Genomic DNA, 27,534 nt, shown 5'->3' with positions numbered 1-27,534 from the left:
GGACGTGGTGGAGGGGATTCGTAGAGAGGCCCAGGAGGCCAGGGCGTAACGGACGTGCCTTCGCCGGTCCCCACCCATCCCAGGACATCGCGGGCGCCTGGCAGCGGCTGGAGCAGGCGGAGAAGGGCTACGAGGAATGGCTGCTGAATGAGATCCGGAGGCTGGAGCGCGTGGAGCACCTGGCAGAGAAGTTCCGGCAGAAGGCGTCCACGCACGAAACCTGGGCCTACGGTGAGTCCACAGGATGTGGTGGGGCTCCTGGAGAATCGGGCCTGAGCTATGGACAGAGCCCCACGTGCAGTGACCACTGTCCCTGGCGCCTGTGACCCTGTGGGCAGCTGCCCTCGCCCCTCTCTCGTGTGCTGTCCCAGGTACTGCGGTTCTTCAAGAGGTGGGTGTGGGGATTCCCTGGCGGTCCAGTGGTTAGCACTCGGCGCTTTCACTGCCGTGGCCCGGTCAATCCCTGGTTGGGGAACTAAGATCCCTTAAGCAGCGTGGCGTGGCCAAAAAAAAAAAAAAGAAAGAAAGAAAAGGAGGTGAGTATGAAGATGGATGTTTTTATAAAACAGGACTCACAATGCGTTCTTCCCACACTTACCTGCATAGGTATCCGCCTCCTCCTGCCTCCCCCGCTTTCTTCTATCTGATTCCACAAGCATCTGTTTATTCCCTAACAGCAGGTCAGACAGCCCTGGCCCAGACACTAGCTTCTGCTGATAGAAGGTTTATTAAGTGCCGCAAAGCAACATAATTGCCCACTTAGAAAATCTGCTTGGAAAGGAAGAACACGAGGTGTGCTTTTCTATAGTCTTAACTCCTTTGTTTCACTTAGATTCATCTACTCCTTTCAGGCCTTGCAGACATACCCGTTTCCATGGCCGTGATACTATGGTCATGATTTTTTTGGCTCTGCTGTTTGCTGAGGTTAAAGAACAAAACATTCACCTCATTGCATGGTAATCTATTTCGAGAAAGGGCAGGGAGGTTCCCCTCATCCCTTGGGTCCCTTTTGCTTTCTTGCTGCTTGATTGTTGGCGTTGCTCAGCGAGACGGTCACAGGCACAGACATGCAGTTGATAACTTCCCAGCTGTGGGCCTTGGATGCATTCTCACCTCCCAGGGCCTCAGCGTCCTCTCCAAAGTGGAATAACAATCATACCTCCCTCACAGGGTTTTGATGAAGACTTAATGAGTTTGTATTATAAAGTAGTAAAATTGGTGTCTGGCGGATGGTAAGTGCTGTGTTGTCATTAAACATGTGAACATTTGCTTTCCACGTCTAGCTTTGTGGAATTAAATTCTTAAAGGTCATCAACCAGGGAATAAAAATGGGTCCAGTTATAACCACAGCAGTTGCTTAACTTAGGAAGTATTTGTGGGGAAATAGGTGGAGTTTCGGAGAGAAATTTTTCTAATGTTATTACATAAAAAATCACAAGCTGGGGGCTTCCCTGGTGGCACAGTGGTTGAGAGTCCGCCTGCCGATGCAGGGGACACGGGTTCGTGCCCCGGTCCGGGAAGATCCCGCATGCCGTGGAGAGGCTGGGCCCGTGAGCCATGGCCGCTGAGCCTGCGCGTCCGGAGCCTGTGCTCCGCAACGGGAGAGGCCACAGCAGTGAGAGGCCCGCGTACCGCCAAAAAAAAAAAAAAAAAAAAAAAAAATCACAAGCTGCATTTAACCACACTAAAAGAATAAAGCTTTCAAACAAAAAGAATTGGAGTAAAGGTTGAGCCCATGGGCAGACAAATAGAGTACAAGTGTTTTACCTAATAATTCCAGGTAATTTCTGTGAGCTAATAATTACTAACTTAACTGAGCATCTCACGGGAAAGTCAGATACTTGTTTCTTAGGTTTATCACAGACTTGTTATTTAGAAAGTGCTCAGCGTGCTTTCCGCCCTGTATTTGTAGACACGAGCTTTCAGAACACAGAGGGACTCGGGGCCTTAGCAGAGTGACAGCCTGAATTCCAGTTGAAATGTGGCCTCTGACTCTCGGGGCTGTCCTTTCCTCCTCTTGGTTCTATGGAATCACCCAGTACTTTGCATAGAGGCTGAAGTGTGACAGCACTCGCATTCCCTTGCTACAACCATTGCAGGCAAAGAGCAGATCTTGCTGCAGAAGGATTACGAGTCGGCGTCTCTGACCGAAGTCCGGGCTCTGCTGCGGAAGCACGAGGCATTCGAGAGCGACCTGGCGGCGCACCAGGACCGCGTGGAGCAGATCGCGGCCATCGCGCAGGAGCTCAAGTATGTGCTCTGTGTGGATGCCAGTGCTGACATTGAGCCCTGGGTCCAAGCGAGAACTCGGTGGAGAGCTTCCCCGGGCATTCCCAGAGAGGGGCAGGGGAGCTTGCCTTTCCTGTCCTGTCTTAGATGTACCCATAGAACCAAGCCAGAGGACCCTGTGATGGGATTGGTCCTGTTTTTTGTTTTAATTGAAATATAGTTGATTTACAGTGTTGTGTTTGATAGTTTCAGATGTACAGCAAAGTGATTCAGTTATACATATATATATCTATTCTTTTTCAGATTCTTTTCCCTTCTAGGTCATTACAAAATACTGAGTATAGTTCTCTGTGCTATACAGTAGGTCCTTGTTGACAACCCATTCAAAAAATGGGCAGAAGATCTAAATATACATTTCTCCAAAGAAGACATACAGATGGCCAACAGGCACATGAAAAGATGCTCAACATTGCTAATTATTAAAGAAATGCAAATCAAAACTACAATGAGGTACTAACTCATACCAGTCAAAATGGCCATCATCAAAACGTCTACAAATAATAAATGCTGGAGAGGGTGTGGAGAAAAGGGAACCCTCCTACACTGTTGGTGGGAATGTAAATTGGTGCAGCCACTATGGAGAACAGTACGGAGGTTCCTTAAAAAACTAAAAATAGAGTTGCCATATGATCCTGCAATCCCTGGGCATATTTCTGGAGAAAACTAAAATTCAAAAAGATACATGTACCCCTGTGTTCATAGCAGCACTATTTACAGTAGCCAAGACATGGAAGCAACCTAAATGTCCATTGACAGATGTCCATTGACAGACGAATGGATAAAGAAGATGTGGTACATATATACAATGGAATACTACAGCCATAAAAAAGAGTGAAATAATGCCATTTGCGGGCTCAGTAGTTGTGGTGCACAGGCTTAGGTGCTCTGACCAGGGCTCGAACCCGTGTCCCCTGCATTGGCAGGCAGGTTCTTAACCACTGCACCACCGGGGAAGCCCTTTTTTTAATATAAAGAGATGCACTGACTTCCTCTCTGGTGCTTTGATTGTGGTAGCATCCCTGTGTCCTCCCATTGGGCAACACCCCCAGCCCCAGCACAGGCAGCTTCGTATCCAAGAGGATGAGAAACAAGTAACAGGACAGAGCATGGCTCGCAAAGGTGGCCTCACCCAGGCCTGGGTGCAGGAGACGGGACCACGTTGCCCGCCCAGAAACCAAAAACAAGACACCTCTGAAAGAAGAAACATTAAGGCCCCACTTTTCTTTGTTGCAAATAAGTGCCATTTCTTTTTCATGCTTTTTTATGGGAGGAGCTAGCATGAGGTTGAGCCCAGGCTGGTTTACCCAGTGGGAGTTGTAGGTCCTGCTGGTCCAGGTGGTGCTGCCTCTGGCTGTGGCCACCCTCTGGGAGAGGGGCCTCCCTGCAGTGTTTCTAAGCTTTTTTTTTTTTTAAGACCCTTGCTTCTTTTTGAAAAATACAGAATTTCACTCCCTACTTCTCTCTCATTATAACCACGGATATATTTGCACAATTTTTAGAGCCTGTCACATAATGATAACTTTAAACAACCAATAATAAATGTTTATTATGATATGTTACATTTTAAGACCCCCATGTTGCTCATTCTTAACCAGAGCAAATGCCTTAATTAACAGAGATGGCCTCTTTTAAGAGTATCTTCCTATTTGGCCTTGCCTAAAAATATTCTTAATTATTTGTGGTCTTCGTATCTAATTTGTTCGCTGTGTTTGTGGCCTTACTCTTTTTTTTTTTTTTTAACATCTTTATTGGGGTATAATTGCTTTACAATGGTGTGTTAGTTTCTGCTTTATAACAAAGTGAATCAGTCATACATAAACATATGTTCCCATATGTCTTCCCTCTTGCGTCTCCCTCCCTCCCACCCTCCCTATCCCACCCCTCCAGGCTGTCACAAAGCACAGAGCCAATATCCCTGTGCCATGCGGCTGCTTCCCACTAGCTATCTACCTTACTACGTTTGTTAGTGTGTATATGCCCATGACTCTCTCTCGCCCTGTCACAGCTCACCCTTCCCCCTCCCCATAACCTCAAGTCCGTTCTCTAGGAGGTCTGTGTCTTTATTCCTGCTTTACCCCTAGGTTCTTCATGATATTTTTTTTCTTAAATTCCATATATATGTGTTAGCATACGGTATTTGTCTTTTTCTTTCTGACTTACTTCACTCTGTATGACAGACTCTAGGTCTATCCACCTCATTACAAATAGCTCAATTTCGTTTCTTTTTATGGCTGAGTAATATTCCATTGTATATATGTGCCACATCTTCTTTATCCATTCATCCGATGATGGGCAGTTAGGTTGTTTCCATCTCCGGGCTATTGTAAATAGAGCTGCAATGAACATTTTGGTACATGACTCTTTTTGAATTTTGGTTTTCTCAGGGTATATGCCCAGTAGTGGGATTGCTGGGTCATATGGTAGTTCTATTTGTAGTTTTTTAAGGAACCTCCATACTGTTCTCCATAGTGGCTGAACCAATTCACATTCCCACCAGCAGTGCAAGAGAGTTCCCTTTTCTCCACACCCTCTCCAGCATTTATTGTTTCTAGATTTTTTGATGATTGTGGCCTTACTCTTATTTCTCATGCTTCTTGCATGTTGGCTGTTTGGCTGCTTGTTAACAATTACAGATAAAATAAGGGGGAGAAACTCAAGCAATTGAATGCTCTATCATAGCTCCCATAAGTAATTTGGAATGGTTTTAAGTGTTGCCCTTAAAATTTAAGTAATAATTTTATATTATTATTATTCTCGGTTATCCTCAATGTGTATTTCTTTACACAGTCGAGAGAGGAACCACAGAATTTTAAGATGTGCTCATCTTACTGTTATTAGTCTCCCTTTCCTTTTTACCTTTTCTAAAATAACGAACATGTTTGTGCAGTTCTTAAAGTACAAAAAATAAAAATAGGGCTTCCCTGGTAGCACAGTGGTTAAAAATCCGCCTGCCAATGCAGGGGACACGGGTTTGAGCCGTGGGAAGATCAGGGAAGATCCCACATGCCGCAGAGCAACTAAGCCTGTGCACCACAGCTACTGAGCCTGCACTCTAGAGCCCTAGCCACAACTACTGAGCCTGCGTGCTGCAACTACTGAAGCCTGCGCGCCTAGAGCCCGTGCTTTGCAATAAGAGGAACCACCGTAATGAGAAGCCTGCTCACCACAACGAAGATTAGCCTCCGCTCACTGCAACTATAGAAAGCCCGCGTGCAGCAACGAAGACCCAACACAGCAAAAAATAAATAAATAAAATTATTAAAAAAATAAAAATAAAAATAGTATGCACAGTTATGCAAACCCTAAGTTCTTGAAAGCAAGTAGGTATAGAGCTAGTACGTATGAATTAGAGAAGAGGGGAAAAATGTACACCCTAAAGATAACCACAGAGAGATTAGTGTTGATGTCTCCATTGTGGATCAGTAGACGGTTCCTAGGTTTTTGTTTTTGAAATCTTTCTGTTCTTTAATAGTTGCATTTTGAAGGGCCATGGCCTTTTCACTTTGTATTCAAGGCTGTGCACATTGCTGGTGTGTTTTGGTTGGTTTTGGTTACCTGGTTATAATAATAAGCACAGAATCTCAATCCATCTCAATTAGTGAAGTGTGTGTACGTAGAAAGCTGCTCTTAAGAACTGGACAGGCTTTCATTAGGTGATAGGGAGCTTCTTACCCACTGAAATGACACTCAGATCACAACTGTATGCATCTTCTTTATTCAGTAAAAGAAACAGTAACATTCAATAAGGACAAGCTAATATCACTTAAGAGAAAAAACAAGTAATAAACAACCATTGCCTTCATTTAGAGTTGGAAGAAGAAATAAACTTAAGCTTCAGGGAAATGGATTTGGATGGATAGGAGGGAGTTTCCTAAAAGCCTCACCTTGGACCATTTTTGAAGGAGAAGTCTCCTGAAGAGGTCTTTAAACCTCCCTGAGTCTTGCTTTCATCTTAACTAAAAGGGTGATTACATTTTGTCCAGGATTCAAACTTTTTACCCCCAGAGATAATAGGTTAACCATCTAGTCGAGAATCTGCTTGAATGGTAAGTTTCAGTTACTTCACGTCACCAAGATCCCGTTAGGATGTACAGACGGAGCTGGAGAGGAAGAGGGACTACGGAGTGAGAAATCATTTTGTTCCTGCTGTCACACGAATGGCATAAGACGAGTTGGAATCTTTGTCAGAAGAGGAAGGACTCTGTCCTGCCAGGCTCAGCGGCCCAGTGCCCCTCCTGGACGTGGTGCCCCATCCAGCCCCGTGCCCTTTGAGGGCAGCCAAGGACACGAAGGGGTGCAAGCTGATCCCTCCCTCCCTCCCTCCCTCCCTCCCGCATGACTCATTTGATGTTCCCTTCCCCGTGGCTTCAGCACAGCCCCTGGGACTGTCCTCCAGGTCAGATACTTGGCTTCATTTACAGGTACATCACCACTTAAAAATAATGCACTCCGGAGGCCTGGCCAAGAAAACAAAGGGAGAATAGAGTTAGCCTACATTGTCGAGAAGACAGCGTTTCTCTCTGTTTAGAAATCTGCTGCCCACCAAGAGTTTTACTAATTCTTCTCATGATGTAAGGGAATAGTGATCATGTTTGTGATGGTGATGATGAACAAAACCCTGAAATACCCTGCCAGTTCTCCATCAGATCTTTTTTTTTTTAAAAAAAATTATCATCTGTTTATTTTGAGCCCATGTCCACTTTTCTTCACGTCATCTGGGAAAGTCAACCTTTATTTTCCCTTCTGATAGTGAACTGGACTATCACGATGCTGTGAACATCAATGATCGGTGCCAGAAAATCTGTGACCAGTGGGACAGGCTGGGAACGCTCACTCAGAAGAGGAGAGAGGCCCTGGAGGTGAGTCTCCAAGCCACCTGTTGGCACGAAATCTTTTAATAGGGGCTCTTTCAGTAAGTCACTGTTCCTTTGTTTTTCTGTGGTATGGTGTGTTTAAATCGAAACAGATTATCTAGGGAAGGGAGCTTCTACAGAGAACATGAAAAGTAGGAGAAAGAGGGAAATGGAAAGTCGGTAGTTTTGTACTTTAATTTATCCATACGGCAGTGACGCATCCTTTTGAATTAAAGAAACAGAAGTCCAGTAGTAGTAATGAGATAACGGTATAAACTCATTTTGTGTGAAGTAGTAATGGCAGATAATTCCCCCAGAGTCCTTATCTGAGAGTAAATTGAGCCATGAATGAGTCAGGAAATCAGGAGGAACGGAAGTTGAGATGTGCAAAGGGAAAATGGCAACACATGTTGAAGTAAGGAAAAGTGGATATGAAACAGAATCAGGATGAATCTGGCCTTGTTCAAGTATACGGCTTGGAGAAACAGCTGGTTTTTAGCTGAACCTCATCGTCTCTCACCACGGAAGACTCAGACGACGTGACAGAAAGAAGCAGTTAGCAGTTTTCTGAGTCTTTTCACCCTGACTCTGATGAAACTTTTAACACATGTGATACCAAGCTTCCTGGATGCCAGCCAGCGGTTAACATATCCACCTAAAGAAAAAGGCTGAGAGAAAGGAAGGACCAGGCATATAACAGAGACAGCTCAAATATTTTAGAACAGGAGGAAAAATGAATCTAATTATGGAAGACTTGAAGATACCAGACGCTTCCGTGCCAGCTCCCCGCCCTGTCTGCCATAGGAAGCGTGTAGTGCCATTCTCGGTGGCTTAAAGCCCTGTGCTTTCATGTGCTCAGAAAGGCAAAGAGGGTCTCTGTGTGAAATCCTGAATGAGGATTTAAGAATATGGAACTGTAGTTCCTTCCGTCTTCTCTAGGCGACTTTTGGGAAAGGCACACTGTTGATTATAAAATGAGGAAGATACCGTGAATTTCCTGTGAACCAGCACGGTTGGGGAATCAGGTCCTATAACTTACAAAGTACTGCTTTAGCTGAAATCAAGTGCCTCTATACCCTATGTGGAGTCTCAGTTTTCAAAAGAGTAGCATGTGGAGGAGGATTTTAAGTACTTTCAGAACAGTGTGACTCTGGATGTTGTTAAATCCATCTCTGATGCACAAGGCACTTCGGAGACCTGCAGGGCTCAGCCTCATCATTTGAACATCAGTTCATCTTTTGCATACACAAGCTAATGATGAGAGGATTGCGACCATCAAAACGTCAGATAGGGTTTCCCTGGTGGCGCAGTGGTTTGGAATCTGCCTGCTAATGCAGGGGACACGGGTTCGAGCCCTGGTCTGGGAAGATCCCACATGCCGCAGAGCAACTGGGCCCGTGAGCCACAATTACTGAGCCTGCGCGTCTGGAGCCTGTGCTCCGCAACAAGAGAGGCCGCGATAGTGAGAGGCCTGCGTACCGCGATGAAGAGTGGCCCCCGCTCGCCACAACTAGAGAAAGCCCTCGCACAGAAACGAAGACCCAACACAGCCAAAAATAAATAAATAAATACATTAAAAAAAAAAAAAGTCAGATAATAGTTTACTGCTCTGGAGTGCATCTTTACATGTTCAGAGAATTTTTATGATTTAACCTATGATAACACTGGTTTCTATTTGATCTCCAGAGAACTGAGAAATTGCTGGAAACCATCGATCAGCTTCACCTGGAGTTTGCCAAGAGAGCTGCTCCTTTCAACAACTGGATGGAAGGCGCCATGGAGGATCTGCAAGACATGTTTATTGTCCACAGCATTGAGGAAATCCAGGTAACTGAAGCCAGCTCTGTGCTCTCACTGTACCAGAAATGAATCGTAATTTTAAAAACGTAGAGTTCTCTTTTTGGTTTTGTTTCATTTTTTAACTTAAAAAAAAATGTGGTTAGAAAACCCATATTACCCTTTGGCCTTTAGCTTAAAAATGTGTATACCACTCTTTAATGCAACTAAATTAACATCAGCCAGATAGTGGTGACTACATCTAAAAGGGTCTGTTCTTTAAAATGGAATGTGGAATCATACGAGCAAGACAGACATATGCTCTTGGGGTTAGTCACAGCAGGTTATGAGTTTACTGGCTGCTGAGTTAACTACTTTGCAGATGTTTGCATATTACCCCTCATTAAGATCTATAGGGTTTTGCCGGATCGTAAAGCATAAGAAGCCACCAATCAGTACCCTCTGCTTCCCACCATCCAAAATGTTCTGCTTTTGATTTTTGCTGGAGCTTCAGATTGTAAATAAGACCTCTAAGTGATCGAGTTAGGGAGGAGCGTTCCTCTCCAATAGCCAGGACCCAATATATTAGAGACCATTGTATACTGAATTTGACGTATAATGGAATATAGAGAAAATACTTTTAGATTCTCTTTTTTCTGTAAAATAGATAGGTCATCGAAAAGAATCCAGATGTAAAGGAAATACTGAAGGTTGGGATTTGAACCCACATCTCCCTGCCAAGGGCCATTCTAGAAGGCTTTGCAGCGGGGTGTAAGAGGCAAGAAATTTGTTGAACATTGCCTTTGTCTTCTGAAAGAAGCTGTGATGGTGTTTCTTGCATAGACTCTTAAGCAGAGGTTGGCAACCTAAAACCATTTATTTTTGGAAAAAGTGAGATGTCTAAGTATGCCTTGGAAGCCATACCTGATGCATGAAGTAGTTTCTCTGTTTAGTGAAAGGTGTGTTAGCAGCTAATCTGTTGTAGCATCTGAACTGAGTGTTAGCTTCGCCCTGGAAGGTGGTCCACGTGGCACCTTCCTGCAGCTGAGTATAAAGGGCTGCTGTCTTATACTTTAGGGTCCAAGGGTATAGGGTTGTTAAGTGGAGGTTTTATAAAGCCTGAGGGGAAGGAGTTGGTTTCTGTGGCCTTTTCTTTTGGAGAAAGGGATGTACTTCCTGGTGATCTTTAGGTATAAAGGCAGCAAATGTGACGTTCTTTTCTTGGGCTATAGGTAAACTTGGTCATTAGAAAGGGCAGCTAATTTAAATTCTTTTTTTTAACTGTTACTGGGACACAGCCACACTTTTTTTTTTTTTTTTTTTTGGCCGCGTTGGGTCTTCGTTGCTGTGCGTGGGCTTTCTCTAGTTGCGGCAAGCGGGGGCTGTTCTTTGTTGTGGTGCACGGGCATCTCATTGCTGTGGCTTCTCTTGTTGCGGAGCACAGCCTCTAGGTGTACAGGCTTCAGTAGTTGTGGCATGCAGGCTCAGTAGTTGTGGCTCACGGGCTCTAGAGCACAGGCTCAGTAGTTGTGGCGCACAGGCTTAGTTGCTCCGCAGCATGTGGGATCTTCCTGGACCAGGGCTCGAACCCGTGTCCCCTGCATTGGCAGGCAGATTCTTAACCACTGCCCCACCAGGGAAGCCCTGATTTAAGTTCTGTATGTCAGTGGCGAGTCAGACCTAAACAATAGCTGGGGATCATATAAGATGAAATCAAACATAATTTTTTTAAAAGAAAACAATTATTTTTTGAAGACTTTGGATTAATAGCCACCAAGGAGTCATCAGGAGATCTTTTTTTCCCTTTTCGAGGAACTTGACTTTTGTGCACCAGGTAGCTTTTCTAAAGACATCCAGAATTTGTCTTCCACTGGAGATTCCCGCAGTTATGAAGTCATTTATATGCGTGCTGAAGGGAACAGCAAGCCTGTAAAATTCACACTGAAGTAAGTCGGGTTTTCTCCGCTCTGTCTCTGGCTTAGAGCTTGATCACCGCCCACGAGCAGTTCAAGGCCACACTGCCCGAGGCCGACGGCGAGCGGCAGTCCATCCTGGCCATCCAGAACGAGGTGGAGAAGGTGATCCAGAGCTACAGCATCAGGATCAGCTCGAGCAACCCCTATAGCACTGTCACCGTGGACGAGATCCGGTCCAAGTGGGACAAGGTGGGTGACTGAGGGGGGAGGGGGCGAGGCTAACGTTCTCAAAGCCGAGGTGGAGGGAAGAGGTGAAGCCCTGGGGGAGGTAGAGAGACTGCGTGACATTGCCTCACAATCAGGGTTGTCTTCATAGACATGTTAAAAGGGAAACTGAGGCATAGTAACAATTTTAAGTGTTTGAGCAAAAATCGATTCGAATTGGGCAGCATCCAATCTAGCTGGCAGAAAGGGACTCCAAGGAGCTGAACAAAATGAAAGGCTTTTATAGGCAGAAGGGAGTAGGAACAGGGAAGTTATCTGGCCAAAAAAAGGCAGATTGGTTATTGCAGAGTTACTTTCCTTTAGGGGAGGGAAGGGGTCTACCCAGATGACTGATTGACTAAGATTCCGTTTCTGGGAGAGTGGAAACTGTAATTAAGTTAAATCTTGGTCTGGTGGAGTGGGATTTAGCACTCGACTCTATTTTGGGCTTGTTTTTAACAGATGAAATATGTTATACTCTTAAATCCATTCAGCAGCTTCTGTGATTTGTAAGGAAAGAAAGTAGAAATGATTGTCCTTAAGGAAAACCTTATCAATGTTGGCAAACTCAGTACAGGTTATGATGCTAATACCATAAAGGAAACTATTTTTAAAACCCCAACTGAAAATTTGATGGTATCAGCTTGCCGCTAGTACTTCGTTAAAGAATTTTTAGAATATGGGATAGACATGTCCCAAGTGTGTGTGAATTTTAAATGCAGGAAAATTACTTAGAAAACTGTATCTGGGGAACCAAAGGACTTCCTGCTAATTTGCTGCCTCTTATATTTGGGGAAACCGTACAGGCTTAATTATAGTCCAATGGGATCATTTGAGCCTTTTTGTCTCATTCTTAAGAAAGATTTATTTTCTTGTTTAAATTGAGGCACGATCATCTTAGTATGCTACTACATAGTCTTTAAGAAATCCACCACGTGCATTTGAGGTGGCTTGCTATAAAAACACACATTCAGCAGTCGTTTAGTTATAAACGATGCAAAGAGAGAAAAAAAACAGGTATGGGAAAGAGAGTGTGCATCTGAGAGACCATAATTAGTTATTGTGTTTGACCTTAAAATTAGCTCTGTTCTTCTGACAGCCGGAGTGAAGAGGGAAACGTGTTGAGCTAAGTAGTTTCCTTGAAAAAAAACAGGGAAATGTGTCATTTCTTAAAGTGAGACAAACTTTTCTCTTGTCACTAAGTTATAAAGCAAAATTTGCCAGAGGGAGTTTTGTAAAAGGTACATTGAATAATAATGTCTTTAGCAGCAGTTTTGCCAACACACAGAAAAGCCTTCTTGAAGTAGCTCTTTTGTCTGCAGATTCAAAAAGAACTGAGACATAGCATTAAAGTGTAAATCACAGGGTACAAATGGAATGGAAAAGATGTAGGCAGGGTAGGATACTTTCCTGTGGTCCAACATCATATAGGACTGAACTCCTGAAACTGGCAGAGGTTCTCAACTTTTTTTGTGTCTTGGATCACTTGGTAGTCAGGGAAGCCCATGGATCCCTTCTGATAATAATATGTGTAAATTCATAAAAAATACTTAAGGTTACAAAGAAAATAAATTACATTAAAAATAGTTATTAAAGGGCTTCCCTGGTGGCGCAGTGGTTGAGAGTCTGCCTGCCGATGCAGGGGACACGGGTTTGCGCCCCGGTCCGGGAAGATCCCACATGCCGTGGAACGGCTGGGCCCGTGAGCCATGGCCATTGAGCCTGTGCGTCCGGAGCCTGTGCTCCGCCACGGGAGAGGCCACAACAGTGAGAGGACTGTGTACTGCAAAAGAAAAAAAAAAAAAAAGTTAGTAAAATATATTTTATATATATTTGTGTAACTGAATCACTTTGCTGTACACCTGAAATTAACACAACACTGTAAATCAATGGTACTTGGATAAAAAATAAATTTTAATGAAAGGATATATATATATATATATATTTAAAGTTGGGATATAGTAATGTATGTACTTCTTTACTACCACATTTTAAACCGTGATCTAATAGCAGGTCTAATAATTGTGAGTAGTGATGAGTGTATATGATATTTTGAGAGGCAGGCAGTAACTGATATATATGAGAATGTCTGTGATTTCTATTGTGGTAAAGTCACAGTGGATTTGGTGCCCGCATTCATAATCAAAGGAAATGCTCATTTTCCATTAGGGGTGGTGAAAATAAGGATGCCACTTTTCCTTCATTCAAGTTCACAAATTCTCTGCACCCTGGACCCAGCTCCCTGTAGGGTTAGTACTGCAGGCCAAGAGCCCCTGGCTAGAGGAACAGTCAGTGTCCCTCTTGCAGACTTAGCCAGTCTTTCAGCAGGCAGTGGAGGCACTGGGTGGCAGTCGAGGCTAGACTGAGCTCTTCCTTTAGTCCCTAAAGTAGGGACCCCACTCCCCTTCCCCTCCCTACCTCTCCTCCCCTCCCCACTACTCTCCCTCCCTCTCTCTCTGCTCCCACCCCTGCCCTTCAGCCACCACCACCGATCTTGGTCCCTCCTCCACAGCTGGCCTCTAACCCCTGTTGCCCTTGAACCCTGGCAGGTGAAGCAGCTCGTGCCCATCCGGGACCAGTCGCTGCAGGAGGAGCTGGCCCGCCAGCATGCCAACGAGCGTCTGCGGCGCCAGTTTGCTGCACAGGCCAATGCCATTGGGCCCTGGATCCAGAACAAGATGGAGGTGGGTTAGTGACCTTCAGAGGGAGCCTGTCACAGCCTCCAAATCGGTCCCTGAGCTGACACGACGACCTGTCTCCACTCAGTGCCGTGAGAGCACCATCCAGGTCTCCGTGGGCCTTACTCTTGATGGCCCCTGAGCTCTTGCAGCCTGGGTGCCCATGAGCGTCAGTGCAGGGCGGGGGGCAGGGAGGGCACCTGTGCACCAAATTTGAGGCTGTTCTTGCTGCCATCCATTCATCCTGTCCTTAAGAATGGTGACGGGGCTCTTTCTCAGTTTTCAGCCTCTGCAGGACCTAGAGTTTTAAACCGTGCGTCCCTAATGAGTCACAAATACTTGGCATTTTCAGAACATTCAGGGAAAAGTAATCTTTGAATGACACTGATTGCTGGGTTCATTTTATCACCAAGAACAGCCAAGAGACATTTATTGGCCTATTTATTCTTCTCCCAGCCTCCCTTTTGGTGATAAAATGTTAACTTTTTTCTTAAGAGGAGGACATCTAAAAATCTAGGAAATTCTTTTGACCGGTGATGAAGCATCCAGTGGTCTGAAATCTCCCTGGCAGCTGCATTCGTGCAGACCATCCCCTGGCCTCCTGCAGAAGAGGCAGCTCCAGCCTGGGGAGGCTTCTGTGTTCACTGGAAGAGGCCTAAATGGCTCCTTTCTTACCCGTCTTGCTTTGCTTTTATGGATCTTGGTGGGTTTGTTTTGTTTTTTCCCCATTCTCTAGACAGACTAGAAATAGAGCTTGCTTCATGCTGCAGTACTATCCTGTTTCCCACTTTATCTGAAAAAGCAAGTGTCTCTAGCTGCCGCCTGATGCCGGCGTGGCATTGGAAGCAGAAGCAGGAAGGCCCCCGTAGTAACCTGAAAGGCCGGCTCACCTTGTTTTCTTCTCCTGTTCATGCCTCCACCAGGAGATTGCCCGGAGCTCCATCCAGATCACGGGAGCCCTGGAGGACCAGATGAATCAGCTGAAGCAGTACGAGCACAACATCATCAACTACAAGAACAACATCGACAAGCTGGAAGGTGACCATCAGCTCATCCAGGAGGCCCTGGTCTTCGACAACAAGCACACTAATTACACCATGGAGGTACAGCCACTGCACAGGCCTGCGGCGCTCTGGTTTCTGGTTGTGACCACTTCACCTTCTCAGGGTGTTTTCCTCCCACATTGGTCTCCATCTGTTCCTGTTTTGTTCTATAAGTATGAAAGGGATCATTAAACCTTTCCTGTTACTGTACGTGAAAAAGCTTTGTGAACTAGATCAAGCGCTACATAGTTGTTAATTATCATTACCGTCCTCAACAACTTTATCATCATCATTATCACAACAATGAACCGAAATTGGACTATTACGTTTTGGCCAGTTTGACCCAATTTGATCTTGCAAATTGGCCAGTGGGTATAATCCAGGGCCCATCCTGCTATTTGGTAAACGCTAACGACAGATAATACACTGTACATTGTATATTTTATCTTCACAGTGCCAGTTGTCACTGCTAGAACCCTGGTCTCACTTCTGAGTATTTCCCACTATAGAATCTCGAAAAAAGTGGAAAAGTAGAATTAAAAAAAAAAAAAAGCATAGGGAAGCCCTACTTATCTCCCTTTGGGTTGACTCAGCTCGGTGCTTTGTGACCGCCTGGAGGGGTGGGATAGGGAGGGTGGGAGGGAGGGAGACGCAAGAGGGAAGAGATATGGGAACATATGTATATGTATAACTGATTCACTTTGTTATAAAGCAGAAACTAACACACCATTGTAAAGCAATTATACTCTAATAAAGGTGTAAAAAAAAAAAAAATGAAAATGAGGAGGCAAGATTGACCTGCTGGGAGGACCTGGAGCTGATCGTTTGATGTTTCCCTCGGTAGCACATTCGTGTGGGCTGGGAGCTGCTGCTGACGACCATTGCCAGGACCATCAACGAAGTGGAGACCCAGATCCTGATGAGAGATGCGAAGGGCATCACCCAAGAGCAGATGAATGAGTTCAGAGCCTCCTTCAACCACTTCGACAGGGTACCTCACTCCCTCTAGTTATTTGAAAGGCACCACTGGGGACATCAAAAGATGTATCTGAAATAATATTCATGCTATCATTTTAAGTTTTAATGTCCTTAAAGGTTATGGGGAAACAGGACGATTAAGGCCAAAGGAAAAGAGGCTCCGAAATGAAATGTGCTAAGCTCTGATGTCGCTGAAGGTGACACAAAGTCTGGCTTTGTGGGCTGTTTTATACAGAGCACTTAACGCATGCCTTTGTAGTTGGGATCAACACTAGATTTGTTCTAAGTGAAAGTGTACCCTACCAAAACGTGGTTTTGGGATTAGGACATTTTCTAAATACTTAAATACAAAGCTGTAGTGAACTTTTCCTAATTAACTATTTAGGTGAAGCACCTGGTGAAAATTAGCCTACTCTTTTGCCATAAAATTTAAGTTTCTTTTTTAATTAACAAAATTGATTCATGGAATGTTGAAGGAAAGTGCACCAACAAAATGGTGATCATATAAAAAGTTAAGTGCAGCTCTTAAAATATTATCTAGTGTTTTGATTTGAATACAATTGAGTAAAACCAGTTCTTCACAAGAAAATGCCCAGTTTGCTTATCATCTAGTTAAAAGTGACTCCTAAGGCCACATTCCATTCCTTAAAAGATCCGTAACAAAGTAAGTATATTTCATTACTTTGCTTGGGACCCTGTTTATGGTTTACAGATATCAGTTAAATGGTTCTTAAAATGCCTCTGCTCTAGACCAGCCATATTCAGGCCTATCAAAGAGTTCAGAAAGTAGACTTCTGATCAGGGAGCTGAGGCATAAATAAAGAATTATACACAGAGTTGGGCATTAAAGTTAGCTTGGCTTCAGCACAACTGTACTGTACAAAACATGCTGTAACACTGACCTGACTTCCTTCAGGTTGAGTCATTTTCCTCCTGTGGAGGGAAATAATTGATCATCGTCCCTACACACATCCACCCGGGCTTATGCGAAGACAGCCCTCAATCGTTTGGGCCACCTCATAGGAAAAAAAACCCAAATTTATTTGAATCTAGGATAACGAGACTGTCTTTTGCAACAAAAGTTCAAAGGCAGGCAATGCAGAACCTGCCAAGTTTAATAGTTTAAATTAAGGATTTTTGTGTCTTGGAGGGACATGGGCCTGAGAGTAGCTGCGGGGTAACTTTCCAGTGTGAGTCCTAGCCATGTTTTAATCTTTGGGGGAATTTTACAAGTGAGGACTGCCTGGGGCCACGAGAGCGTGAGGATTTCTCAGAACACTTAGAGTGTGTTCAGCCATCGGTGGGTGGCAGTGGGCAGCTCCTGACCAGGTCATTTTCACTGGCACTGGGTAGTCCCTCCTGCTTTCTTGAATGTGTGGTCTCCTTTCATTCTTGACTGCTGTTTACCCTCCTTTCCTCCTTTTTCCTTTTTAAGAAATTATTTTCTAACATCCCTGTGTCGGGTCTGTCCTTCCTCTAAGTCAGTGATGACATTTACAAATTATTTGGCAAATCTCAGAGTGTCCCTCCTTGTGTTGGATTTTGTTCCCTGGTCAAGTAGAGTTTTTTATTTTGCCTCTAACTCTCAACTTCTTTTTATTTATTTATTTATTTATTTATTTATATAATTTATTTATTTGGCTGCTTTGGGTCTTTGTTGCTGCGTGTGGGCTTTCTGTAGTTCTGGAGAGCGGGGTCTACTCTTCATTGCAGTGCGCAAGCTTCTCACTGCGGTGGCTTCTCTTGTTGCGGAGCACAGGCTCTGGGCATGTGGGCTTCAGTAGTTGTGGCTCGTGGGCTCTGGAGCGCAGGGTCAGTAGTTGTGGCGCACGGGCTTAGTTGCTCCGCGGCATGTGGGATCTTCCCTGCCCAGGGCTCGAACCTGTGTCCCCTGCATTGGCAGGCGGATTCTTAACCACTGCTCCACCAGGGAAGCCCTCAGCTTCTTTGTTCTTTGTATTTGTCGGCAGAGGAAGAATGGCCTGATGGATCATGAGGATTTCAGAGCCTGCCTGATCTCCATGGGTTATGACTTGGTAAGACAGAAGTTGAAAATTTTACTACCGTGTGATATTCTATTGAGCTTAGATTTGTATTATAGGAGACAACTGCCTTAAACTATGGCAGCTCATTTGGGGTTCGTTGACTTACATTGTCCAGGGTAACATTTTTGAAGGTTTGCCTGGTACCATATAAAAATAACTTCACAGAGCCAGAACATATATTTTCATTCAGTCATCGGTCAGCTGGTTTTTTCCTAGTGAAGGAAGAGAACATAAACTTTCCTGATGATTTTTAAACAGCTTTAAGTGAGAGATAATTCACATACCATACAATTCACCCATTGAGAGTATACACTTCAGTGTCTTTCCTTGCTGATTTTAAAGTATTTTTCCTCTAGTATTTTAGAAGATAAAAAGTTTTTAGTAAAAATCAGCTAAGAAATCTTACATTTCCCTGTGGGCTGTGAGTATGCCCTTATACCCTCACTTCTCTATTACCTGCTGATGTGTAATGTTGAACATGAGCTGCTTTGATTCCTCTCAGAACTGTCAAATAAGCATCATGAGAACCCTTTTCTGACCTGCCTTGTCTTTTGCAGTATTATTCTTCTCAACCGTAGTCTGAGAAAAGGCCTAACCCTCTTTGAATTCCTCTTCCATAACTATATTAAGTCCCAACGGCAACATGGGTTAGAGAGAGGAAGGAATTCTGACATTCAGGAGCTTCTGGGTTGATGCTACAGCAACGTTTAAAAATCATTTGACGGCAGTAAACTTAAGTCACCCATAAGGGGAATCTGTTCCAAAAGTGGAAGGGAAGTGCAGGGACTATGTAAGTTTTCAAGCAGAAAGGAACTTGCGTGCCAACAGGTAAAAGCAGGAGAACGGCACTGCTGAGAGTTGTCGGTTGAAGTAAATGTTTCTTTGCAACCTTGCCTCAGGGTGAAGCTGAGTTTGCCCGCATCATGACCCTGGTGGATCCCAACGGGCAGGGCACCGTCACCTTCCAATCCTTCATTGACTTCATGACCAGAGAGACGGCCGACACCGACACCGCCGAGCAGGTCATCGCCTCCTTCCGAATCCTGGCTTCCGACAAGGTCTGCATGGACATGTTTTCTTCTGCTTTTGTGACAGCCCACTGCTTCATTCTAATCAAAAAGGAAACAGCATTGCAAATAATAACCATTTTGATGCATTGCATTTTGTATCACGACAGCACTGAATTCAGAAATCACGTAAATATAACGGTGATGCCCCCAGAACAGGTTAAACACAGACATTCTGTCCTGGCATTTGTGCTTGTCCTTATGGGGAGTTTTATAGAAGGAACCGAGAGTATGTATTTTGCAGTTTTTTGGTGTGTTTTTCTGGTTCGACCCTACTTCACATTCTGGGTTGGTAGATATGACTCTGAAAGAAGGAACAATGCAATTCAGATGTTATAAAACTGAGAACCTTCTCTCAAGGATCAATGACCCTGACACTGTGCCCCGCCCCTGGAGCAAAGTTAAATAGAAGAGCCATTCATTCATTTAAAAAATTGGCTACTTTTTCATTATCTGAAGCCTAGAAATTAAGTAGGAGTTTAATTGCAAATACAGAATTTTCAAATCTCTTTCCCAAAACAATATAAAAACATCTCAGTATGTATAAACTCAATTTGAGCTATGATTCCTTTACCCTGTGTTCTAGCTGAGAGGGAAAGGAAGTTAGGATTCTAAAACACATCAGCATGGGACTTGCCCTGCAGTCTACTGGTTAAGACTCCACCTTCCAATGCATGGGGCGTGGGTTTGATCCCTGGTTAGGGAACTAAGATCCTACATGCTGTGCAGCACAGCCAAAAAAAAAAAAGAAACACATCAACATGGCCATGTTTATTACCTTAAAAAACCCTTATCAGACAAGATAAACTATGTTTAAAATAATTACGTTTTAAAATGAATCCTTTATCATGGGGATAGGGGTGGAGGGGAGGAAGTCCAACTGATGTAGGAGATAATAAACCAAGGCTTATTTAACCCCCCAAAAAACCCTACTATAAATTACACTATGATATTTGCTATTTATCTTGACCAGCCAATCTTTTTTTTTTAAAATAAATTTACTTATTTATTTACTTTTGGCTGTGTTGGGTCTTCGTTGCTGTGTGTGGGCTTTCTCTAGCTGCAGTGAGTGGGGGCTACTCTTGTTTTCTCTTGTTGTGGACCACGGGCTCTAGGCGGGCAGGCTTCAGTATTTGTCATACGCGAGCTCAGTAGTTGTGACTCGTGGGCTCTAGAGCGCAGGCTCAGTAGTTGTGGTGCACGGCTTAGTTGCTCCACAGCATGCGGGATCTTCCCAGACCAGGGCTAGAACCTGTGTTCCCTTCGTTGGCAGGCGGATTCTTTTTTTTTTTTTTGCGGTATGCGGGCCTCTCACTGTTGTGGCCTCTCCCGTTGCGGAGCACAGGCTCCGGACGCGCAGGCAAAGCGGCCATGGCTCACGGGACCAGCCGCTCCGCGGCAATGTGGGATCCTCCCGGACCGGGGCACGAACCCGTGTCCCCTGCATTGGCAGGCGGACTCTCAACCACTGCACCACCAGGGAAGCCCAGCCGATCTGTTTTATGAGAATTACCCTATTTCCTCTTGGACATTTGACATGAAAAAGAAAAACAAAAAAAAGACTCCATTGTTCAATGTCAGTTTTGTTTTGTTTTAGAAAGAGCTTTTCTCCAGTGGTAACATGCTGCTAGCTTTTAATAAACTGTGTAGGAAAGTGACTCCATTTTCTAAAAGCACACATCACATTATTTAAAAAAAAAAAACCACATTGATAATTTCAAATTAAATAATCCTGCGTTTTCATCAGCATATGATGTAAACCAGCCTACCCTTAATCTTTCTGGTATGAAATTTACCTCATAGTATTTTTCACTTGCATTATGGCTCAGTTCAAGGAGTACTGATGGTACTGCTCCCTTTGCCTTCATGGAGTATATTAAATTTCCTGCTGGCTAGATGATGAATTACAAGTAAAACTCAGCCTTTTGTTGGTTGTCCAGTACTGTGCACATTAGACACCCTGCCTTTAGTCCTTTTTATTTTTAATTTATTTCCTTTAATTTTTATTTCATATTGGAGTATAGTTGATTAACAATGTTGTATTAATTTCAGGTGTACAGCAAAGTGATTCAGTTAGTCCTTTTTTAAAATTACACAAATGCAAGCAGTGTATTTAAACCATTTATGTTCCTGTGTTTTCTGCAGTTGATTTTGCAAACACACGTGTATTTTTTTTCCAGCCGTACATCCTGGCGGAGGAGCTGCGCCGAGAACTGCCTCCTGACCAGGCCCAGTACTGCATCAAGAGGATGCCCGCCTACTCGGGCCCAGGAAGCGTGCCTGGCGCCCTGGATTACGCCGCCTTCTCCTCCGCGCTGTACGGGGAGAGCGATCTGTGAGGCCGGGGTTCTGTAATCGCTGGTCCCAGCAGGACGCAATAAAAGCTCGTTATAGTTTGTTTCTTGGAAACTTTGACAAGCTTTATTCAGTTAAGAGAGAGAAAACTTTTTTTGCAGCTCAGTTATTGCCAGCAATGTAATATGGCTGAGGTTTTTCCAGTAGATGACATAGCGTACTTAACAAATAAGTTTATTTCTGAGATTCTAGCCAAATGCAATGAAATATCAGGGGTTTTGTTGGTTTCTTTGATAAAGCAAAGCAAATTACTTGAGTAGTGTGAAATTAGGAAGACCCAGGGACAGAAGAAATGTACAAAATGGGAAAATTCCAAAATACCCAAGATTCAAGAGCAGAAAAATAATAGTAAATGTTTGATACTTTAAAAAATATTCTTCATATATATAATATGCTTATATGGTTATCCCTAGGGGAAAATATTTGGGATACCGGTGTTTTACTTTCTTGCTTATCCAAAGATTAGCTATGTTTAAGATAAATGGTACTGTCACCTCTTTAGCTGAATTTAATATTGTGAGATGGAACTTCCAGGGAATAGAAACAGACTACCCAAAAGATCTTTAGTACTTAAAACATTTTAGATAGAAATTATAGTCAGCTCTTCATTATTTAGGACTGTGTAGTCTAATTAGTGGGTTTCAATGCCTTACTCATCCTCCAAAGTAGGGACCTCAGGAAACATGGAAGTCAGTTTAATTGCTGGGGAAGAAGATGGAATCACTAGGTAAAATGAGTTTTTTAGGATTATTTATTGATTCCGGGTTTCTGTACTTTGTCTAGAGCTTGTTAGTATGTTAGGTTCTCAAGAGATGACCGTACATAAGTGCTCTGTTTTTAAACAAACAGGTGTTGATAGTAGTTCATAATGGGGACAAGTCAAAAACTGGTACCTTTATAAGCTCTCCAGGCAGAACTTCTCCTTTATACCTTGAGTTTTATGATATGGTGAAGAGAAGGCATTGGAAGGGAAGAGTTAGTACGAAAGGACTAGTTCTCAACAACAGTAGAGGTAAGTTCTTTCACTGTAGAACCTTTACATACTTCAGGTGAATTCATTTCGTGTAGTAGGAGTTCCTAGATGTTTCTGCCAGCACTCAGAGCATGTTCCCGCTGTGATTGGATGATGCATCCTAACACATCCTGAGTCTGGCTCTGTCCGCGTGGAAGCCCCATGCAGAAGATGCCAGTGGCTCCCACCATCAGCTAGATCTGTCAGTGTTCGTTCATTTTCCTGCTTGTGCTACCGTATGCTGTACCTCCCCTGTTTTTCCACCTTGTTGACAGCTTGTAGAGAATAAAGCAGGCATTCTTTTTATATCTGAGTCCTTAATGATCAGGACATGAATTATAAACAAAAACAGTTGTAAACAGCAATTAAAGTGTCACTAGAAAAGCAGTAATGTGTTACCTACAGTTTGTTTCCTCAGATTTTTGTAGATTTCCACCAGTAGTTGGAAATGTGATATTTTCCATTCATGACTGTCTGGTAACTTTACACAGTTGGCCCTCTTAGAACCTTCAACCTTTATAAATTTCATTTAATTTGCTTCATTTTATTAAGTAGTTGATAGTTTACAAATTCCTGAAATATCTAAGTCCTTGAGTTCAGTGCCAAACACTTTTGGGGTGTCATTTAGATGAACTGTGACTCCTTATTTTACTTCAAGCAGGTGCTATATTCCAGCCATAAACATTAAGGGAAAAAATGGGAAGTTGTTCTGCCTTTGAGGCTACTAGGGGGATTTGTGGTGTTTTAGAATGGGTATAGGTAGTTCATCTACCTAAAACTTTAATTTCTTTACAACATTCAGGCAAGAGAATGGATCAATACTGTCTGCTAATAAATGAAAAAAGGAAATAAACTCTGAAAACACTTAACATGTTTATACTCTCATTTTAGAAGTTATTTTTATTTCTGAAGCTGAATTATTAAACTTAATTTGTAAAAGAAAAGGAATCCCTGTTTTTTATTATTTCAAAGAATAACCAGCTTCTTTGGTTAACCACAGACTTTTCTCATGTAAAATTTCCATCATCATTAAAAACTCTCATTTGGTTTAGTATTTGCCTTCCTTAAATTATTAGAGACTGGCTTGTTGGGTAAAGGGTAAATTTGAGATGAGGAATTAAGGTTTGACTCAGAGGTGAGTGATAAATGGATTAGGAAACTAAATGGATTAGGAAGACATTTTTACCCAGGAGATCACTTCAGAGTCCCCAGTAGGTATTTTGATTAGGATCAGAAAACCCATCTGAGGTGTCTCTGTTCTTCTGCCTCTGCCTTAGGCCACACCCTTATCTCTTATTTGGACTATTGCAACATCCTCCTTAAAATCATATCTTCGTTTTCTTCCGTGGATCTTGGAATGCTTGTTATTACCATGCATGAAAGAATATTCTGTCGTAAAACCACCTCAGCTCTCTATGGGGGTGGAAGGTGGGTGTTGGTCTTTGCCTCTCTCCTGGGCACTCCACCTGCACACCGCTCACTGTCAAACATTTTCATCAAGCACCTCCTTCATGTACCAACCAGCCCTCCTCTTATCTGGCCGAGATCAACCTTGAGAAAGCTGACAGCAAGCTCAGGAGTATCCATCATGTCTATTTTGCCAGTGAGCTGCGCTGCAGACAGCCCTCACCCAGGGGCCATGGTCCCTGGGAAATTTCTGGGGACCTAAGCCCTGGGGCAGAAAAAGACAGACAAGCTTTGGCCAGTGGTGGGCACTGGCATAAAGCAGGTGCAAGCACTGACTGAGGCCATATGTCCCTTGCTTAAAAAAAAGAAAGAAGCTTAAGAGTTGAGACATTATCATTTATTCAACAAAGATTTATTGAGCTCCTGCTGTATGCAGGCACTGTGATAAAGAGTGGGGATCCAAAGATAAATAAGGCATGGTCCCTGTCTTTAAAGAACTTGCAGTCTGGGCTTCCCTGGTGGCACAGTGGTTAAGAATCTGCCTGCCAATGCAGGGGACACGGGTTAGATCCCTGGGCCAGGAAGATCCCACATGCCGTGGAGCAACTAAGCCCGTGCACCACAACTACTGAGCCTGTGCTCTAGAGCCCATGAGCCACAACTACTTGGCCCACGTGCCACAACTACTGAAGCCCGCGCGCCTAGAGCCTGTGCTCCGCAACAAAAGAAGCCACCGCAAGGAAAAGCCTGTGAATCACAATGAAGAGTAGCCCCCGCTTGCTGCAACTAGAGAAAGCCGGCACACAGCAACGAAGACCCAACGCAGCCAAAGATAAATAAAATAAATTTAAAAAAAAAAGAACTTGCAGTCTACTGGGGATAAAGAACTTCAATTCTATAATCTCATTGGACACTGGACTTTTAAGGAAAGACTTACCAGCAAGGAGGGGATTTAAAGAAACAGGATCTATTTTTCCCCTTGTGGGAGCCAGACATTTAAGGAAATCTTTGTAAGGTCAAAGACTGACTGCAGAAACAATGGAAGAGAAACTTCAGTGATTGTATCTAATAAGGAATACAAACTTTGCAAAATTAGTTTGGAAAATTCACATGGCTCTAGACCTCAACAAGCAAAAACTAGCAATCCCTGTGGAGTTGGAGAATTAGATTACCAGAATTACCAAAACATTATACTCAGAATGTTCAGTTCTCAACAAAAAAATTACAAAACATACTAAGAAACAGGAAAGTATGATCCATTCATTGGAAGTAAAGAATTGGACAGCAATCATCCCTGAGTAATTCAGATATTAGAATTATTAATCAAAGACATTTAATCAACTATCTTAAATATGTTCAAAGAGATAAAGGAAACCATGGACAGATGAACTAAAGGAAATCAGGAAAATGGTGTATGAATAAAAGGAGGGTATCAATAAAGATATAGAAATGATCAAAAAGAACCACACTGAAATTCTAGTGTTGAAAAGCACAATAACTGAATTGAAAAACTCACTAGAGGGATTTAATAGAAGATTTGAGCCGACAGAGGAAAGGATCAGCAAACTTGAAGATAAGACATTTGAAATTACCCAGAAAAAGAATATGATAATATGCAACACCTCTGCATGATAAAAACATTCAATAAACTAGGAATAGAAGGAAACTTCCTTAATGTGATAAAGGCCGTATGAAATGAAAAACACATAGCTAATATTATACTCAACATTGAAAGACTGAGGGCTTCCCTGGTGGCGCAGTGGTTGAGAGTCCACCTGCCGATGCAGGGGACATGGGTTCATGCTCCGGTCCGGGAAGATCCCACATGCTGCGGAGCGGCTGGGCCCATGAGCCATGGCCGCTGAGCCTGCGCGTCTGGAGCCTGTGCTCCACAATGGGAGAGGCCACAACAGTGAGAGGCCCACACACCGCAAAAAAAAAAAAAAAAAAAAAAAAAAAAAGACTGAAAGCTTTTCCTTTAAGATCAAGAACGAGACAAGGGTTCCTTCTTTCACCACTTCTATTAAACAAAGAATTGGAAGTTGTAGCCAGAACAATTAGGCAAGAAAAAGAAATAAAAGACATTCAAATTGGAAAGAAAGTGAAATTATCTCTGTGCTACAGATGATATGATTTTGGATGTAGAAAATCCTAATGAATCCACAAAAACATTGTTAGAGCAAATAAATGAATTCAGCAAGGTTGCAGATACAACTGATTTTGAGGTGTTGATGTATTTCTACACACTTGGAATTAACAATCTGAAATGGAATTCATGAAGTAATTCCATTTACAACTTCATTAAAAAGAATAAAATACTTAGGAATAGATTTAACCAAGGAGGTGAAAGACCTGCACACTGAAAACTATAAAACATTGCTAAAAGAAATTAAGGAAGACCAAATAAATCTCGTGCTCATGTCCTGGAATATTGTGTGATGTCAATATTACCCAAGGCAATCTATAGATTCAATGCAATCCATATCAAAATTCAAATGGCATTTTTTTTTTTACAGAAACAGAAAGAGTCCCCCTAAAATTTATATGAACTCTCAAAGAACCCCAAATAGCCAAAACTATCTTAAAAGAGAGAAAAAAAGCACAAAGTTGAAGGACAGACACTTTCTGATTTCAAAACTTACTACAAAGCTAAACAGTGTGGTACTGGCACAAGAACAGACATATAGGCCAATGGAATAGAGAACTGAGGAATAATTCAATGTGGAAAAGATAGTCCTTTCAACAAATAGTGCTGGGAAAATTTGGATTCCACATGCAAAAGAATAAATTTGGACTTTTATGTTACACCCTGCACAAAAATTAACGAAAAATGGATCAAAGACCTAAACTTAGTAGCTAAAACTCTAAAAATCTTAGAAGAAAACACAGGGGAAAATTTTCATCACACTGGATTTAGCAATGACTTAGATATGACACCAAAAGCACAAGTAATAAAAAAAATAGATAAACTGGACTTCAACAAAATTAAAAGCTTTTATGCATTAAAGGACACTATCAAGACAGTGAGAAGATAACCCACAGAATGGGAGAAAATATTCACAAATCATGTATCTGATAAGGGATTAATATCCAGAATACACAAATAATTTCCACAATACAACAACAAAAAATAAACAACCCAATTCAAAAGTGCGCAAAGAATTTAAGTAGATATTTTTCCAAAGAAGATATACAAATGGCCAATAAACACATGAAAAGTTGTTTAACGTCACTAATCATTAGGGAAATGCAAATCAAAACCACAATGAGATACCATTTTACTCCTATTAGGATGGCTACTAACAATAAAATGAAAAATAACAAGTGTTGGCAAGGATACAGAGAAATTAGAACCCTTGTATATTGCTGGTAGAAACGTAAAATGCTGCAGCCACTATGGAAAACAGTCTGTTCCTCAAAAAGCTATACCAATACCACCAAAATCCACTTAATTATATGCCTTAAATAGGTGAACTGCATGATATGTGAATTATATTTCAATAAAGCTGTTAAAAAAAAAAGAAGACGATGCGGCAATCAGCTTCGAGGGGAAAAGGTTGTGTATCAAGAATTTCATAGGCAGCCAGTTAGTTGTGCATGTAAATGAACAGTAGAAAGACATTTTACATATGGCAGAGTTTAGAACGTCTGTTATCTATGTGCCCTTCAAAAAATTACTTGCAGCCAAGTAATAGCCTTTTCCTTCCTACCCATTTGTCTTAGTCCGTTTGGGCTGCTCTAACAAAATACCATGGGCTAGGTAGCTTATTAACAACAGATATTTCTCACAGTTCTGGAGGCTGAGAAGTTCAAGATCATGGTGTCAGCATGGTCAGGTGAGAAGCCTGTTC

The 27,534-nt window shown here is 42.8% G+C and overlaps 1 protein-coding gene across 1 annotated transcript in view; it reads left to right on the top strand.

Annotated features, from left to right (window-relative positions):
- The window catches only part of ACTN2 (actinin alpha 2), a 77,754-nt gene extending 56,436 nt beyond the window's left edge, over nt 1–21,318 (top strand). Inside the window, exons 11-21 of the mRNA XM_067711003.1 lie at nt 84–231; nt 2,100–2,250; nt 7,040–7,148; nt 8,829–8,969; nt 10,901–11,083; nt 13,648–13,782; nt 14,700–14,879; nt 15,664–15,810; nt 17,768–17,833; nt 18,742–18,900; nt 21,090–21,318. Coding sequence (XP_067567104.1) covers nt 84–231; nt 2,100–2,250; nt 7,040–7,148; nt 8,829–8,969; nt 10,901–11,083; nt 13,648–13,782; nt 14,700–14,879; nt 15,664–15,810; nt 17,768–17,833; nt 18,742–18,900; nt 21,090–21,248 — 1,578 coding nt within the window. The 3' untranslated portion in view covers nt 21,249–21,318. The remainder of the gene's footprint in view (nt 1–83; nt 232–2,099; nt 2,251–7,039; nt 7,149–8,828; nt 8,970–10,900; nt 11,084–13,647; nt 13,783–14,699; nt 14,880–15,663; nt 15,811–17,767; nt 17,834–18,741; nt 18,901–21,089) is intronic.
- Nucleotides 21,319–27,534: the final 6,216 nt, after the last annotated feature.

Source organism: Pseudorca crassidens, chromosome 16, assembly GCF_039906515.1.
Source record: "Pseudorca crassidens isolate mPseCra1 chromosome 16, mPseCra1.hap1, whole genome shotgun sequence".
NCBI classification, from domain to species: domain Eukaryota; kingdom Metazoa; phylum Chordata; class Mammalia; order Artiodactyla; family Delphinidae; genus Pseudorca; species Pseudorca crassidens.
This window is presented reverse-complemented; position numbering and strand designations above follow the sequence as displayed.